Source organism: Haemorhous mexicanus, chromosome 9 (assembly GCF_027477595.1).
Source record: "Haemorhous mexicanus isolate bHaeMex1 chromosome 9, bHaeMex1.pri, whole genome shotgun sequence".
NCBI lineage: Eukaryota > Metazoa > Chordata > Aves > Passeriformes > Fringillidae > Haemorhous > Haemorhous mexicanus.
Window position 1 is genome coordinate 14,838,952 of NC_082349.1, and position 16,669 is coordinate 14,855,620.

Consider the following 16,669-nt stretch of genomic DNA (forward strand, 5'->3'; position numbering starts at 1 on the left):
TGATTAAAACAGGAACCTCATAATTATGAAGAATTATGACTAATATGAAGAATTTTGATGTCTTATTATAAAGAAAAATTGAAAAAGTTTAGGAAAACTGGATAAAATATTTGAATTGCATTTTGGTCTGTATTTGATCAATCACCTCTGTTCAAACTAATGTAACTGTAAAAATAGTTAAGTAGTAACCTAGGAAAGAATGGCAAATGCTACCTTTTACTCTCAGTTTCACTGAACTCTGGGAGATTATTCCCAGCTTGTCTGGGAAATTTCGTTTCTAGTAACCACCACAGGAATGCTCCTTACTAATGTTTTAAAGCCTTCTTTAAGGTAAATTGAAAGGACAGATTTAACAGCATCTTCATTTAGAAATAAATTATGTTGTCTTTGACTCACAAGGAAGCTTAAAGTAGATTTATATAAGAAAAAAACCCCACAGGCAAACCCTTTGGTATAATTAACGAAAACCCCCAAGAGCACAGGAAAGTAATGCAAATCACAAATCTGTGCTCCTCAGCCAAAGACTAATCACACACACATGCAGATCAGCACTACTACTTGCAGCACTCCCATTTTCACTGTGCTCTGCACCCAGCAAAAGTGCCATGCTTTTACTCCAGATGAAACATTTCCTGGCAAATGAACTGTGGCAGTTTTGCTATTCGGCTCTTTCACTGGTATTACTCTGAATGAGTTCAAGACTGGTCTACAGTAATTTGTGGCTACTAAGTCAGTGTGCAGCAATCACTGATTAGAAAAAGCTTATTCACTTTCACTGAACTGAAAAAATATGAAAGCAGCACCTATAGCTAGGAATCCTGGTCCTTTAAAAAGGGTTAAAAAAACAAATGCTAAAACAAGAGGTGGGCAGAGGACCAACAATGACCAAGAAAGAAAATAGAGCACAGGTGGCTACTGCCAGGCGACAAGAAAAACTTTCCTCTTTCACCAGAGGTTGCAAAACACAGGAGAGAAAGGACACATGATACCACTGGGAGAAAAAGTAGTATGTGACTACAAAGGTCTGATACTCTGGCCAAACTTCAGTAGTGAGCTGTCATGGTAAACAATTTATTAACTCAAACTTCTTCACAAAGGAAAAAAAAACCCCTTCTAAAACTTTGAATATCTCAGAAATCTTCTCCATGCAGCATGACTGGTGAGGACCCAGCAGCCTGGTGCCCTGAACCCCAGACTGAGAACCCAGAAGCCTAAAGCCTCCTGTTACCTCCAGAAGTTCCTTCACTGCTTTCTAGTGTGTTCCTACCCACATCATCAGCACTGGCAGAAGACTTATAACTGAAATAGCACCTTCATGGCAATTTAGACACACCCCAGGCCACCAACACACTAAGGTGCTTGTCTCAAGCAGGAGACAGAGTCTGGGAACTAAGGCAGCAACAACCTCAGAGTTTAGAGTGAACATGTCCTGAAGACAAATGCTGGCCTGGCCAGACCTTTGCAAAACTAATGCAAAGGCTGATGCAGATTCCTGAGAATGCCCTGCTGCAGTGGGGAGAGGGGCTCACCTGGCTTGCAACACTGTGGCATTGCTGTTCTCATCCTCCAACACATCCCACAGGCACAGGGGATTTGGATAGAGGATAGGTGGTCTGTGATCTAAGAATCTTTTCAGAAGTTAACAGCTGTCAGCAGACAATACAGTACAGGATTTTTTTTCCTTTACAATTTATTTGGTTTTGGGTAGGCAAATTTAGCTGACATGCCAGTGAGTATTTACAATAACTAACTGCAGTAGGTACTAGGAATATGAGATGCATAACACAAGCATTCTTTAGAAGTCCAGTGTTATTTGCATTAGTGCCAGTCTATGCATCCATTTCTATGGCTATAAAAACTCATGCTAATTTAGAAGACCTGGAGGGAAGACCAAACACACTTGCCACCCTGAAAACACAGGTGACCTCTCCATTAACACATGGAACAAGATGCAACCAAGTAAGGAACATAAAAAAGTATTGCATCAAGCACCCAAAATGTCACCAGAGAAGATCAAAAGTAACATAAGACCATTTTCAGTAGCTCAGTGTTACACAGAAGTACTGTAAAAGGAAACTGATCTAATGAAATAACTACTTTTCTCCCAGTAAATTGAAGCATTAAAACTTCAAATCAACATATAAATACAAATACGTGATCAGCTATCTAAACCCAAACATTTGGCACTGAGCTGGTTAGGGAAAAAAGAAAAACAATGGTGCAATTAAAGACTGCAATTAAATTAGAATATTATTTTTCTTCTGTAACCACAATTACCCATCTTTTTATTTACATCCCTAAATATGCATTATTAAATCCAAAAATAGTCAAGCACTTTGAGAGTGCTACCTTTAGTAAAAGGAAGTTAAGCCAAACCTCTAGGAACTTAGTTGTATCAAAAAAATTTAATTAAATAATAAAAAAATAAAAGCTCATTCCATCCTGTTCTCTCAAAGAACTGTCATGAACTGTCCTGAATCTCCCCTTCTTCCACAGATGAAAGGGATGAGCTTTCACTGTCTGAGTTCTCTGCAGGCTCACTGCCATCTGAGGATATAGAACACAAAAAACAAACAAGCAGTTAGTTTCAGCAATGTTGTTTGCTCATCAAACAGAAGCAGTTTCGTGTCTTCTTTTCCTTTTAATCACTCTTTACTTTAGGACAGCTATTTCATGAGACATAACCAGTTTCATGACAGAGGATGTCCTGGATAGGACCTCATTATTGAAGGAGAGGGCAAGACAATGTTGAGAATTCCTTTTACCTTTTAAATCTTGGTCTTTCAGTCAAGTAGGAAAGCAGAGTATTTATCCCCCACAAAACTCTAGATCTACTGAGAATTTTAAATTATTCTTTTAGCTTGTTTTAAATGTCATTTTGTGGGATGTCACAGACATAATATCACTACTGTAATGAATGATAAATAATTTACACTTTTCCTAGCATTTCAGTTAAGATGAGGAACTACAGAGAAATTGGAAAGGGAAAATTTAAATTCCACATGTTCCAGCGTCCTAAAGATAAGCTATGTAAGTCCATAAGCTAAGGCTGGTGAAGTTCAAGGTACACAATAACTTGTGCTTTAGGGCACAGCTACTGTGCTCTGCTGAGATCATAGAGTGAAATTCTCATCTCCAAAACTGGTCTTCAGCCTCACACCCCACAGATCCTTCTTTAACAAGCCCTGACCCTGGTCACCTTGTGCTGATGTCATCAAATGCCACTTGGTTGGTGACACTCAAGCAGCACAAAAATAACCTACGGCAAAGCAGGCCCCTGATTTACACTCTGCTCTCATTGTTATTTTCAGTATTTGATCTATGAATTTAAAGATGCTTTTGAGCATTTAGTATCAGAGGTTTCATTAAGTGAATGTTACCAAAAGGGAGCTGATGAAGTATAGCTACTGTCTGGTCAAGATAAGTTTTACAGCTGGCAAACATGGATAATACACAGGACACAGTGTGCACCTGTACAGTTTCCAAGGAATTTGTTCAAGAAAATAGAAGCATTTCACCCAGAAACATCAGAGGTCACATTTTGTCTACATTAAATCTAGTGTATAATCAATTAACATTTATATGCCAGATATGTACTGAGTAATGCAGAAAGAAAGGCCTGTGAAAGCTTCCATAATCCCCTGCTATCTTCAGCCATGACTGACCTTGTATGCTGAAATCAGAGCACCTGTAGTTTTTGCTGTCAAGCAAGTCAAGCAGCAAAACATCACATAAAATAATGTGGCAATCTTCTGACTCACAGCAACACTGGACAGATAGATTTTACTTCTGTTACAGTAATATTTAACAGGAATTATAGACTGTCTTCACTAAAAAAGAGCATACTTGTGTGGTGCTGATAGCATTGCATATAAATTAAGATTGCCCAGTCCATGTCACCATAAAATGGTCTGCAGTTTACTTATAATGTAAAAATTAAACTCTTGAGTTTATGTTTTTCAGTGGCAGTTTCCTTCCTCACTCTTTATTTCCCTTATGTAGTTGAAAGTTTCAGCCAAAATACTTCAGCCATTTCTGAAAAGAAGAATAGGAGAAATAGGCTTCATACTCATTAAATCCTAGCAGTTTCTCTTTGAAGGTGTACACCTCTAGCTATCCCCCAGTCCTTGGGGGTTACTATTTGAATCTCAGGGAGAATGGTGATGTTTCCCCATGCCTGTTGCCGTGGCCACAAAAACTTGATTCCGTTGTTCCTGGCGAAGGAGGTAGATCTGAGATTGCTCAGGAAGGAAGCAGTATTTTAGCAATTGAATTCCACCAAGACTTTGCTTCTTGTTCTAGCCTGGGCCCCTTGCAAACAGGGTCAGCAGGGTTATGGCTGCCTGAGCCCCCCCGCTCAGCAGACACCCTGCCACATGTCCACTCCTGGCAGCTGCTTGCCTGGAACACAAAGGGAGGTCAGCGCCAGGCTCCGAGCAGGACGAGCGTCCCTCTGGGCATGCCAGCAGGCTGAGGGGAAAGGCAGCACTGGGGGCACTAGGATCAGCAGCATGGATGGCTTGGAAGGAGAGGGCCACTGATACAGAAAGCCATACATGGCAAAGAAACTGGACTGCAACAAACACTGAAGATGCTGTAGCAGAAAGGTCACTTCTTGGGAGATGGGAAGGGGCTAAAATACTTCTCTGATTACAACAGGCTTCTCCCTTGACAGTCTGGAGGTTAACATAAGATTTGCACTCTTAGCAATTCTCTGTGAATGCAACTGCTAAAGCAAACTGAAAATTGTTTTTTTCCTCCTATATTCTGTAAACATGACATACAAAAGAAAAGCATAATGATTCTGACACACTAACTAAAATGGCACTTTGTCTTCAGGCAGAGTAACAGCAACAAAAATGTCCTCCAACTTTTATATTCATGTTGTGAACATGCTTTTCCTCAAAGAATCTGAAAGTACTGTCACATGCTTCTACTCTGAACAAAAAAATATCAAGAACACAGGTTACCAACCTAACTCAAGGTGGAAGTTGATTATTAGTATCTTAACCAAGAAGATGACAATAAGTTATGATAAAAGTTGTGAAAATCATAGTATTTTTGCCATTAGCTGTAACTTTTGCTATGTCATACCCAAGACACCTTAACAGGGAGCTATTACATCCTTTTTTATGGAATCTATAGAAACAGTTAAAACAACAACAAGAATCAGTGGTTCTCAAAACCTGAAATGGCTGTTAGTGTTCTCAGAACCCCTGCAGGGATGACCACACATCAAATGATTCCTGCAGCAGAGGAAGGTTACTGTCCTCAAGACACACACTTGCACTGCCCTGTGGCAGAGCTGTTGGCACTTCCCAGCTATTACTGGCTCTCTCTTCCCCTCTTCTGTCTTTTACAGAGTCAGGCAGGTGCTGCAGCAGCATGGCCTCAAAATACCATTGTTCAATCAACACTTCCTTGAAACTACACCCTTAAAAGGACAAGCTCCCTATTAGCTCAGGAGACAATGACAACCCTATACAGATTAAGAACATGAGTCAATCAATTGTAATTCCCAGCTGAGTCCTGAAAAGCAAGGCTCCTAGACAAAGAAGTAACGGATGAACTCAAAAGCACCCAGCTTCACGTTCTGCAGTGTCTGTATGTGCACTCCCAGGGTGTGTATCACAGTTACTCACACCTGACCCCTGCCTTATCCCCTGGAGAGCTCTCACACTCTCAGAAGCCCCTGCAGTGCATAGCACAAGGAATTTTTGCATGCCAGATCTTTGGGTGCAGATTGCTCTCACTTAGGGGATCACTCAGTGTAATTCAGCCAGAACAGCCCAGCTCCCTGGAGGCCCAGTATCACTGGTACAATATTCTCAGTCCTGTATTTCATCAGTCACACTATATACATATAGAGCCATGGCTGAGCTGCTGCAAGGAAATATTAATTGCAAATATATATCAAAGTTTTTCTGCAAAAATCTGTTTCTGCAAAATTAGAGGCTGGCCCATCACAGAAAGTTATGGGATATGATAACTAAGGTGACTAGGTGGGGGACCAGGAGATGAGAACTGATTCCCTCTTTCAACAGCTGAAATATCTTTGAGCAATCTTTTAGCTTTAGAAACAGATGCTGGGACATGAAGCCTTTATACAGGGGAGAAAAATGGAAATTAACTTAAAAACTAAAAGCAAATTCCTGCTAGATCTGGATTCTCTTCCAAATTAACTCCAAGATCAAAGTTCTCCCTCAAGAAAGTAATCTTTAAAAGATAACACTGCGCTTTTTAACCCACCCAAAAAGCAACTTTGCCATTATGATTTCTAATAACTATCTCACAACTTTATGATTTCTAATAACTACCTCACAACTCAGAATTATTTGTCCAATGTTAGAAGCTATGCTAGAAAATAATGGAGAATGATTCCTTTGCATGATTATCAGGTTTATTTAAAATTCATCTTCTCCAGACAGCCTGACTCTTCAGAAATAATCAATTCTGTCAATCTTTGCTGCATGAAAAAAATTAGCACAAGTCTGAATAGTTGTTTCACCTTAGTGGCTAAAAATATATATAAAAACACCAGTAAAGCACCAGTAAACAAAGTCAGAAAAACGCACATCCAATACAGGTCATGGATGTATGCCATCAGCCAGCAATTTTAAGACAAGAGCATTTATAACAGATTTTTCTATAGCCATCTTTAAGCTTCAGAAGGAAATATAAGACATATTGCTCATTCCTGGCAATATCCTTAACTACTGTTTATATAACTAAAATATCCAAGTATAACATAACAGGAAATAAATATATGCTCACCTTGGCCGAGGACCACCATGTCACTCTTCAGTGTTTTCAAGACCACAAATAATGTTGGATACTCAATTATTACTTTGCCTTTCAGATTATCTAGAAGGCTTCTGTTGGCATCCAGTTCATTGTATCTTAAAAATAACAGGAAATTTACTTAGGACTTTAATACTAGCAAGGACATAATGTACATTTGCTGTGTGTGGCAGGGGGGAAAGAATAAAAGGCTTTCTGGCATTTCACATGATTTTCAGGTGATACCATGTCCAAAAGAACTACCTTATAATTCAAATTACATAACCAGTCTTATTCTCCAATCACATTTTTTTTTTTAAATCTTCCTTATATCTAAGCATAAAGAACAAAAGGAGAATGAAAGTCAAATTTCTCTAAGGGTTGAAATGTTTTATTATGCCTAAATGAATATCTTTAGCAAATCAGATAAGGACATAGGGTTATCAAAATTTGATACATTTATCAAAACCTGTTTCTAAATTAAAAATAACATTTAATATTTTACTTATAGGCTTTAACACTACAGGTTTAATTTACCTGATTAGTAGTGTACCTCATTTATCATGTTTGCTTATGAATTACCAGTGAAGCCTTAGGAAGATGAAATAAAACTACAAAAGCACAGGTATACTGGAGCTCTTAGAGCTCTGTTTTTGTAGGAGAGATATCCTTGTTCTGATACAGGAGCATTACAGCAATAATTTCTAAAAGACAGTACAACAGTTGCTATGCCAGAGCAAATCTCTGTTCACAGCACCATCAGTGAGAAGCTCCCTGCAGAAATCCCCACGTGTGTGTGTGCTCCAGTGGCACAGGACTGGATGTGCAGTCCCTTCCCAGGAAAGGGCTCCTCTTCAGCCCAGACAGTGAAAGCAGGTGCATAACAAAAGAAACCACAGTAATGAAAAGCAAACTGAGCATCCTCTCCACAATTACTCTCTCAAACTATAATGCTCTTTCCCAGCTCTTGAACTAGAAACCTGGATGTGGGATTTTGTGGAAAGGAAAGGAAGTATTTCAAAGGCTTCTGAAAGAGGGACCTTGTTGCCTTCACTTACTGAAACTGAGGCATCCAAAGGATGCAATCTGAGTTATGCAACTTTCTGTATGCAGCATTATTAAATTATCAGTAAGCTAATGTATCAGCTAAGGGCAAATGAAGTTCAAAACCAAAATATACTGTAGGCAGTATGTGGGGTATTTCCCATAGCTGCTCTACCTCCTCTGATCATTAATGTATTATACAGTTGTTTTCTTTTGCCAAAACCAAAGGGATAGGTGAAGAAAATTATATACTTGATGATTTACAATAATGTGTGATTACACTGGGAGTCAGCATACAAGATCAATATTGGAGGTAAACCAGGAATTGAGTTCCTGGGATTTAAGGGAAACTTAGTTTGAGCAAAAATTCTCTCATATTCAACTTCAAATCATCATGAAAATATTTGGTTTCATGTTTCTCTCAAGCCAAAGTAATTACAACCTCTTCTTACTGAAACCCTTGAAAAGGGATAACAGTACATTACATGTCTTATTGAATGAATGCATTCATAAGTTGTGGATTAACATACATGAACAGAAACATATTTACTGCTTTATTTACAGCACTCTAAATGCAAAGTATGGCAATACCTTTCCTTTGGCAAGGACCTCAACACATTCCTTTCTGGTTAAGCAAACATTTACCACCAAGAGGCTAAAGTAATTCACATGCCACAATACACTTTCCATTATCTCATATTTTAGACAAAACATCTTTAGCGTCCAGCTTGGCATAAGATAAAACATTTGTACTTAAAACTATTTTATGATAGTAAATTACTGAAGTGTTAGATCACTGAGTCAGAGCTTTATCTTTTTTTGTTAAAGTAAATTTTATTGGTTGACAGTGACAGGAAAAACATCTACATTTTTAGTCCATAATGTGGGCTGTAAACTTCAGGAAGAATGTAACAAAGAACCTTCATGCTTCTCTTATTTAAACTTGCCTGTTACTGTATATATTAGCCAAAAAGACCTTTTCTACTTTATACACAAGTGCAAGTTGAGGTTTTCTGCTAATCCACCTGTCAGGTTCCTCCTTCACTGTGCACGCTTAAAAGATCTCAAAATAAAACTATTATTCATCACATCAATTCCAAAGTCTACTAAAGAACAGCTCTTGAGCAAGACTGATTTTTCAGGCTATCTCAGAAAGACTAGGTCATGATAAAAACCTTCCCAATTTCATCCCAGAGCTAGAACAAAGTCATACACAGAGGGTCAGAGGGTGGACAATAGAAATTTTGCCCTTTCTACAGGCAAAAGAAGACTGCCCTGTAGGGTTTAACCACAAGCCTACACACACACATACACACTTCTAATTTTTACTTATGAAAAGGCTAGACCTGTTTAGAGAAAAATTAAATGAAATAGCCTTTTTTATAAGCCTTGTAATTTCCTGTAGTGATTATTCACCAGGATGAGCTGAGGATGTAGAGCAACACTGGTATAGTAGGCCCTTCCATGTATGTGCAGCAAATTGGTCTCATCACCAGCAGGAGACAGGAGAAGGAGAACATCACAATCTGATATAACCAGATATTCTTTTATCACCACTTTTACCCACTAGTTTTGTTTCATTGGGATTGCATAGCCTGTGTGAGAAGAACCCATAAGGAGTTGTAACCTTCTTCAAACCCATCCTTCACTGTGCACTTCAACTGACAACCCAGTGAAATGGAGAACAACCAGTGTAAGTTGACCCTTTCCCTTGGACTCTTCCATACTCCAGGACCACCTGCATGAACCAACTTAACTGAGGCTGTCATCCTAATGAGCTCCTTCAGCCCTTCATGCCAGGATGGATTTGAGATAAGCCTGGCTCCAAACTAACTGAACATGCCAATAAAACCATTGCTTTAACACCCATCTTCACATCTTTCTTTTAAACCCCACCTCTGCTTTCTCTTTTCTCCCACTGTCCCATTCATGCAAGTTGTCTGCACTATGGCTTCCTAATCTCTGTATTCAGCAGGACTTCTCTTTGCATGTTCCTTCTCCATTTTCTTTCCTTCCTGGTATTTACTTTCCACATATTTTCTCTTTCCCTTCCTTATGTTCCCTCAGCCTCCCTAAACAACACCCACTATCAAAAAATACACTTTGCTGATTATTTTCTTGCCCCAAGCAAAGCTTTGTGCCCATGTTGCAAAGCAATAAATAGGCCTGGATTTTTTCTTAATAAGAAATGACTCCATTTATAAGGACCACAAAGAGATGATCTTAGACAACCGCTTTTGATTTTAACTGGAATGAAATAACAATAACTGCTTTTTGAAGAACAAAAATTAAGTAGAATTTGCCTGCTAGCAGGCAGCTTAAAAGCCTACAAAAATTTTGACAATTGAGAAAATTTAGCAAGATTCAGCAATCCCACATCAGTTCCCATACAAACTGTTATATGTGCTCTACGAACAGTTTCTACCTTTCACAAAATACTACAATTAATGTGTCTCTGCACTTCTGCTAGCATCTGTGAGTTTCTGCAAAGGCTAGTTTCACTATCTATAGTTATTCCACCACCTTCCAGGAATTCAACAATTCAGTCTCCTAATCTGTCTCCCACAGGCAGGAATGCCACATTAGGTCACTGCATCACAACAAGTTCCCCTCAAATGGAGCCTGTGGCTATAATCGCAGTGGCGTAACTTGTCTCCATGAATTCAGACAGCAGGAAATTCCCTGCTGATCAGGTTTTCCTGAATGTCATCTACAGGAATTTTTTATTATTTAATAATAATAATAAAAAAAAAATCTGCAATCTGGAATTAAAGATAAATTGTCGCCATGTTATTTCTTTAGTTTGGTCTTCTATACACTGAAGAGAGAACAAACAAGTTTTAGCCATCTAAATAATTGTAAATATTACCAAAATGTGGATTTGTGTTATGACATTCATGATTTCCCTGTGAGAGTGATCAACTAAGCTGCTTGCACATACTTTACACAAAGATGACTTTTCTTCCTAGAACTGAGTGGAAACATCGAGGTATTTACTTGGCATAACTCAGATGCAATAAATCACACTATCTATTTTGGGCCCAGTCCGAAAAATCCACAACCAAGCTTACACTAAAGTATGGGAAGAAAACAGGATGTTTTTTCACCAGACCAAAGAGGGTAGCATTTCCTAGGTATCTGCATATGCCTAGAAGGGGGCAAAGACTGGGTACAGCATTTAAAGTCTCTCCCAAGCACTCAGTCTGAAGTGCTGCAGTACTGCAAAGATAATAACTAACAGATGGACTTTCATTCCTAAGTGGTGAATAACCTCTTCGTGTGGTTATGATTTGGTGAACAGTGAAGTAGGGAAATGCTCCCTTGAATTAGGTATGAAAGGAAAACTGTATGGCAGAAAGCAAATACTATGTATTGAAATAATGCACAGTATTTATATTCAACTTTGTCACTAGAATTCTGACATTCAAAAAACCTAAACCAGTGAATTTGATTAGTCCAGATACATGACAAAATTAGAAAACTCAATGTGCAAAACAGCAGAGATCTTAGAAACAAACACAAAAAAACCTCTCAAGACTTGCCATAATACTTCCTTTACAACTGACTGTTACTAACAGCAAAATAATATGAAGGAATATTCTCCCTGAACACTCTTTCAAGGAAAGAGAACAGGAACCTAGCCCAAGTTGATATTTTAAGATGAAAAAAATATACTACAGTTTACAGAAGGATTTAAAACCTGCTAGCTTCTTCTTTCATTCTTGGTTACATTTCCTGGTCTAGGACCTCCATAATTTGCCTCAACAGAGGCCATTTCATTAACCTCTCCTCCATACTACTGATACCTGCATAACTTAATCAGTACCAGTACAGACCAAATGCCTGGCCAAACCCTTTTCAAGTCAAATCCCTATCTCAAGCAACACTTCAATCAAAACGTGCTTTTTCGGAGGTGGGGGAGGGAGGAGAAAATTAGGACAAGAAATGTTTTCTTATTAGCCATTTGGACTACGAGTCCTGCTAGGAACCAACTAAAAAATACAGGAAGAAAAGTTGCCAGCATAGCAGGAAAGCATCTTGGACATCATCACCATCTCCGATCTTCACAGAGCACATAAAGGCACAGCCAATTAATGAGACAACTACGGAGCTGTTCCTTTTCCTTGTCGTATTTCAGCCACAGGTCATTCTCAAACAATGACTATATTAAGACAAACTGTAACAATCCAAGGTCTCCTCTCTTCCATGGGCTAAGAAATCTAAAAACTGTTGAAAAGTCAAGCATAAAATGGGCAAAAGAAAAACTGAACACATAACCCCCCTCTTACGACAAATGTATTTCAGCCAGTTTAAACATCCTGCAAGAAAAAAAAGTAATACCCAGGTGAAGATAGCAGGAACAACAACTGTCACCTAAATTATTTGACACAATAGCAGATGTCAAAAAAACCTCATTGGTGTGTTCACTTCTACCCTACAAAAGATACAAAGCAGTTAATGGAGAGAGAAGCAAAGTAAGAGTACAAGTATGTCACCATAGATGCACAAAGGCTGTCCTTGTTTAAGCCTCTTGAGAATGAGGCAATTGCACAAAGGAAAAAAAGCACATGAAAAGTTGTTTAATGGCAGCAATGGAAAAATATATCAATTGAAGGCAAAACCCATTAAGCAGATAAGGCAACTGCTTCAACAATTTAGTGGACTGAGCTTTAAGAGTGATGTGGTAATAGGATTCAGGATCACAATAATGATCTAAAGATTAACTGAAGTACAGAACATTCTGCATCTTTTAGTTATAAAACAAAGTACAATAAAACAAAAGGAAAATGTGAAACCAGCAAATGTCAGTTTCTTGCATTTGGCAGAATTTGGTGCAAAGAATACAGAAATAAAGTGATACTGAATTTCAAGAATGCAAATACTTTCCCCATCTCATAAGACATACTGAAATAAAAGAACAAAAATCCAGCAGCAAGTAAAGATGTTATAATTCAAGTGCATCACAGCAATAGCTGTGCACACATGGGAATTTACTTACTTTGTGAAGCCAGACAGCTTCACAAACTGCTCAAAAGCTCAAGGTTTACAACTCTTTAAAAACTATAGAGCTGACATATGAAAAAAATGCAAACCACAATTATGTAAGGCCACTATATGACTTAGATAAAAAAACAAAACAGCCTGAGTTAACACTAGCCAGAAGACTTATTGTGAATATGAAATTTCACAAGGGAAAAGTTCTGATTAGTAAGACAGTGAGTTGGCTACTGCAGATGAATACTTTAAGTTTCAAAAACTGAAAAGGTATCAGTGGCATATTTAGTATGAGTAAAAGCTATGCATGGTTCCCCAAAAATGCAGAGAAGTCAAAATATGAATCTTCTATCACTAATACAATACTGGCATGGTCACGGGGAAAAAGCCAGTGTGGTAGATCTACTTTAGTGACAGCATACTGATACACAGCCCCATGAAACCTAAACATAAATCATTTTAGAGGTACATGGGCTACCAAGGAGTATCAAGAGATGAAATGAAAAACACTTCATACATGAAGTTCAGAAAACTAATACATCAAATCTCATTTGACAAATTAACGCAAGCAGGCAGTACACTGCTAAAATAAACAAATACAAAACTGATGAGAAATCAGTCACTGTAAATTGGAAATACTTTTGCTATTATGCTTGGGTTAATCTCATGAACCTCCACTTCAGGAAGAATTGATTCTTCTCTAATTTTGAATCCCTAAATAACAAGTATTAACTTCCAAATTTAGCTCATATGGAGACAGTCTATTGAATGGTGGAAACATATTCACAAATTTTATACTTATTTTCATGGGAATCACAGTATCACAAACATTCCATTAAGGTAACAGGTTACCAATGCATTACAATGAAAAGGAAAAGCTATGAAGTAAAGAAAACAAATTACTCTCTTGGGAAACAAGCAGGAAGGTCAATTCCCTACTTGGCAATGTTGAAACAATCAGCCCAAGCTCACTTCCGTCAAAAGAGAGTTAAAAAACAGAGGGATTCCCCTTTGGCAGGATCAGGAGGAAATGACAGGTTTTCTCCTTCCTGACAAGAACATGAAGAAGTTGTCCTCTCCTCTGTCTCTTTAAAAACACTGATGGCTATGCTGCCATGTTTTCACAGCATTGCAGATTCCAAGTTCAGCCTATCACTTCAATTGTCCAGGGCAGAGTTTGCATCTTTGCTTCTAGAAGTCTTTTCAGCCTTTCCATGCTCCTGGTCCCTGAAATTTAGGAACTGTGCTAACTTTTAGTCAGCATCTCATTGTTTTTTTCTGCCAAGAAACCAGCAGCAAATCCGCTTGTTCCTTCAGAAGAATATTTTAACAGCAACCCACAGAGTTGAACTGAGCCCCTCAACAGATCTCACAACTCTTATTCTGTACTGGAATAGGACAGAGTTTGGACATCACTTTGGCTCCACAGCTCATTTTCACCAGCTCCTTCCCTCAGCCAAGGGGCTATCGATTACTCCACAGGGTTTTTCCAACTGTAGTATTTTCTTGAATTTCATAGACTGTTTTCCTGCATTCTAGCCTGCCTTCTAGGTGCATGCTACATAGCAGATGAACTCGCATGAGGACTTTTTCCGTACTATACATGCTACACAGGTTCATACATATAGGGGAGTTCCCCTCTGTTCTCCAGTAGAAATGGCAGGCTGGAGCAAACTGCAAGATTTGTTCTTGAAACTGTCTTGAAACAGTCTTTTCTAGCTGCATGTTCTAAGAGAGGACAGAAAATCTGCCTGTGCATGTGCTGGGTAGGCTGCTCCTATGCTTTAAACCCAGACACAATGAAAAAAAGAGGATACTGTGTATAGTTTTTCTGGTTTAGAATTTGGGGTCTGCCTACCTGCTTTGCCAGCATCAAGTGTCTGGGGTCTTCAGATCTGCCTGTGGTGCTTATAGAACACCACTACATGGCTGGACAGGTCAAACGACGGCTGAAGCCAACAGTAATGCTTTTACTGTTCTCTCATCCTCCACCTCTTTACTTACATATTCCTCCTCTGTGAGTTGTCTGGATTTAACTTGCTTTACTATAGACAGCAGAATTTTGGAGTGGAGGTTATGATTTCAAATAAATCTTTGTGCAATAAATGTCTCAGTCAGCAACTCTCTAGCTGGGACACTCTAGAAACCCTAATGCAATACCATTAATTATAAAACAGTTCATCCAAAAGAATTCAGCATGGATTACAAAACACTGGATTGTTACTTTAAAAAAAACCAGGCGTCTACTGGTTCATAAAGGAATCCCTTTCAAGAAAAAATGATTGCACAAGATAGTAAGATGGACAAACTCTGGGTGTTTTTGAAATCATCCCAAAAATCTTTTGAAAGGTCAAGTAATTGTAGTCAGACATCACAAACATTTAACTATGCATGCTACGGATTCTGACCATACACACTTACTATGCTCAGCAATGAGTAGTTTTTTGCTTTCCATCTCTGTTGGGTAACAGGATTTCACTGAAAAATGTAAGTAGCTAGGAAGGAGAGTGACTGTTTTTTACAGTAAAAGCTGTGTAACCTGGCATCTGCTGCTCTGCATTGCTTTTGTCAGCAGAGAGACTGATGTTCAGATAAAGAAGGAGCATGTGGAAAATGACACTGAAATGGCTGCACTAACAAACTAGGAAGTCTGAAATGATCTGCAGGAAAACGTAAGGAAGTATTCACTAAGAAAAGCAAGACATTTTAATTTAAAAAACTCCACAAACCAAAATCCAACACTTTGGGGGAAAAACAGCAGCAAATTTAAATACACAGGAGAGCTGTGTTTAAGAAACAGACTACAGACCAAATTCTATTTCCCCCTGAACAGCACGAAGTCACCGGTGCCTGACTAGAGTTGTGCAGAATGTGAAGAATGACTATTGTAAGCTGGCTCCCTGCTTTTGTAAAGCTGGCAGAGCTGCTTTTGTGCCAGCTGCTGCAAGCTACAGAGAAGTAATGAATTCTACTGTCAATCTTCTGGCATAGGTTAAAGCCAGCTTGGGGTCTGTTCCAACTCATGCCAAGGCCAGCAGTTCAGCCAAGGATTTGTATCCTTAATTCCTGTCTCATGTATATTGTCTACTACACAAATGTGAAAAGAAATTGCTTCCTAAGTAAGACTAGAGAATCATAAATAAAGCACACCACTTTTCAACATTTGCAGAAAATGCAAAGAAGAAATAATGCCTGAAATGGGCTAATTCTAGCACGCTCGTTCTGCAAGATGAAGTTTCTTTTTAAAAGAAACTGAGTTATGTGTGAAAAGCAGAAAGCAAAGGCTCTAAGTTCCCTTGGTTTTACATGAAGTTATTCACAAATGATAATGCAGAAGGAAATGCCCAAGGAAGAGATCATGAAAAACTAAGGAAAACATAAACAACTCAACACTTGAGGCTACCGTCAACGTATTTCAATAACAGGGTTTTAAAAATAATCCTAAAGTAATTGACAAAAGAAATATCTAATAGGTATTTTTTGAGATAAGGAAATAAATAATCTAAATGCTACATTAAAAAATGTGGTTCCATTACATTTCTACTACTTTTTAAATTCTAGGATAATTTTCCAAGAGTGTGTTGGCTTATTTGCCCATACTAAGACAAAAAGCTTCACCTTCCTAAATCTATTACTGTGACTACTGCAACCTACTGATGTGATCTAACCCACAGTTATTTAAAAACAATAGACTACAAAAGAAAATTCTCTTTGAGCACAGAGCTAAGTCATCTAAGGAAATAACTTTCATTTCTGCCAGCTGATCTTGAGACAGGGAAGTGATCCAAAATTACTAACATCATCCAGCCTTCTGGAAAGCAACTGAATTAAATCAGTTAAAGCAAAAGAA

At 38.4% G+C, this 16,669-nt stretch overlaps 1 protein-coding gene across 1 annotated transcript in view; it reads right to left on the reverse strand.

The window, feature by feature from the left end:
- Positions 1 to 2,386: 2,386 nt before the first annotated feature.
- ZNHIT6 (zinc finger HIT-type containing 6) overlaps positions 2,387 to 16,669 on the reverse strand; it is a 30,524-nt gene continuing 16,241 nt past the window's right edge. The window contains exons 10-11 of the mRNA XM_059854092.1: positions 6,775 to 6,899; positions 2,387 to 2,547 (exon numbers count right to left, since the gene is read on the reverse strand). Of these exons, the coding sequence (XP_059710075.1) occupies positions 2,462 to 2,547; positions 6,775 to 6,899 (211 nt within the window). The 3' untranslated portion in view covers positions 2,387 to 2,461. The remainder of the gene's footprint in view (positions 2,548 to 6,774; positions 6,900 to 16,669) is intronic.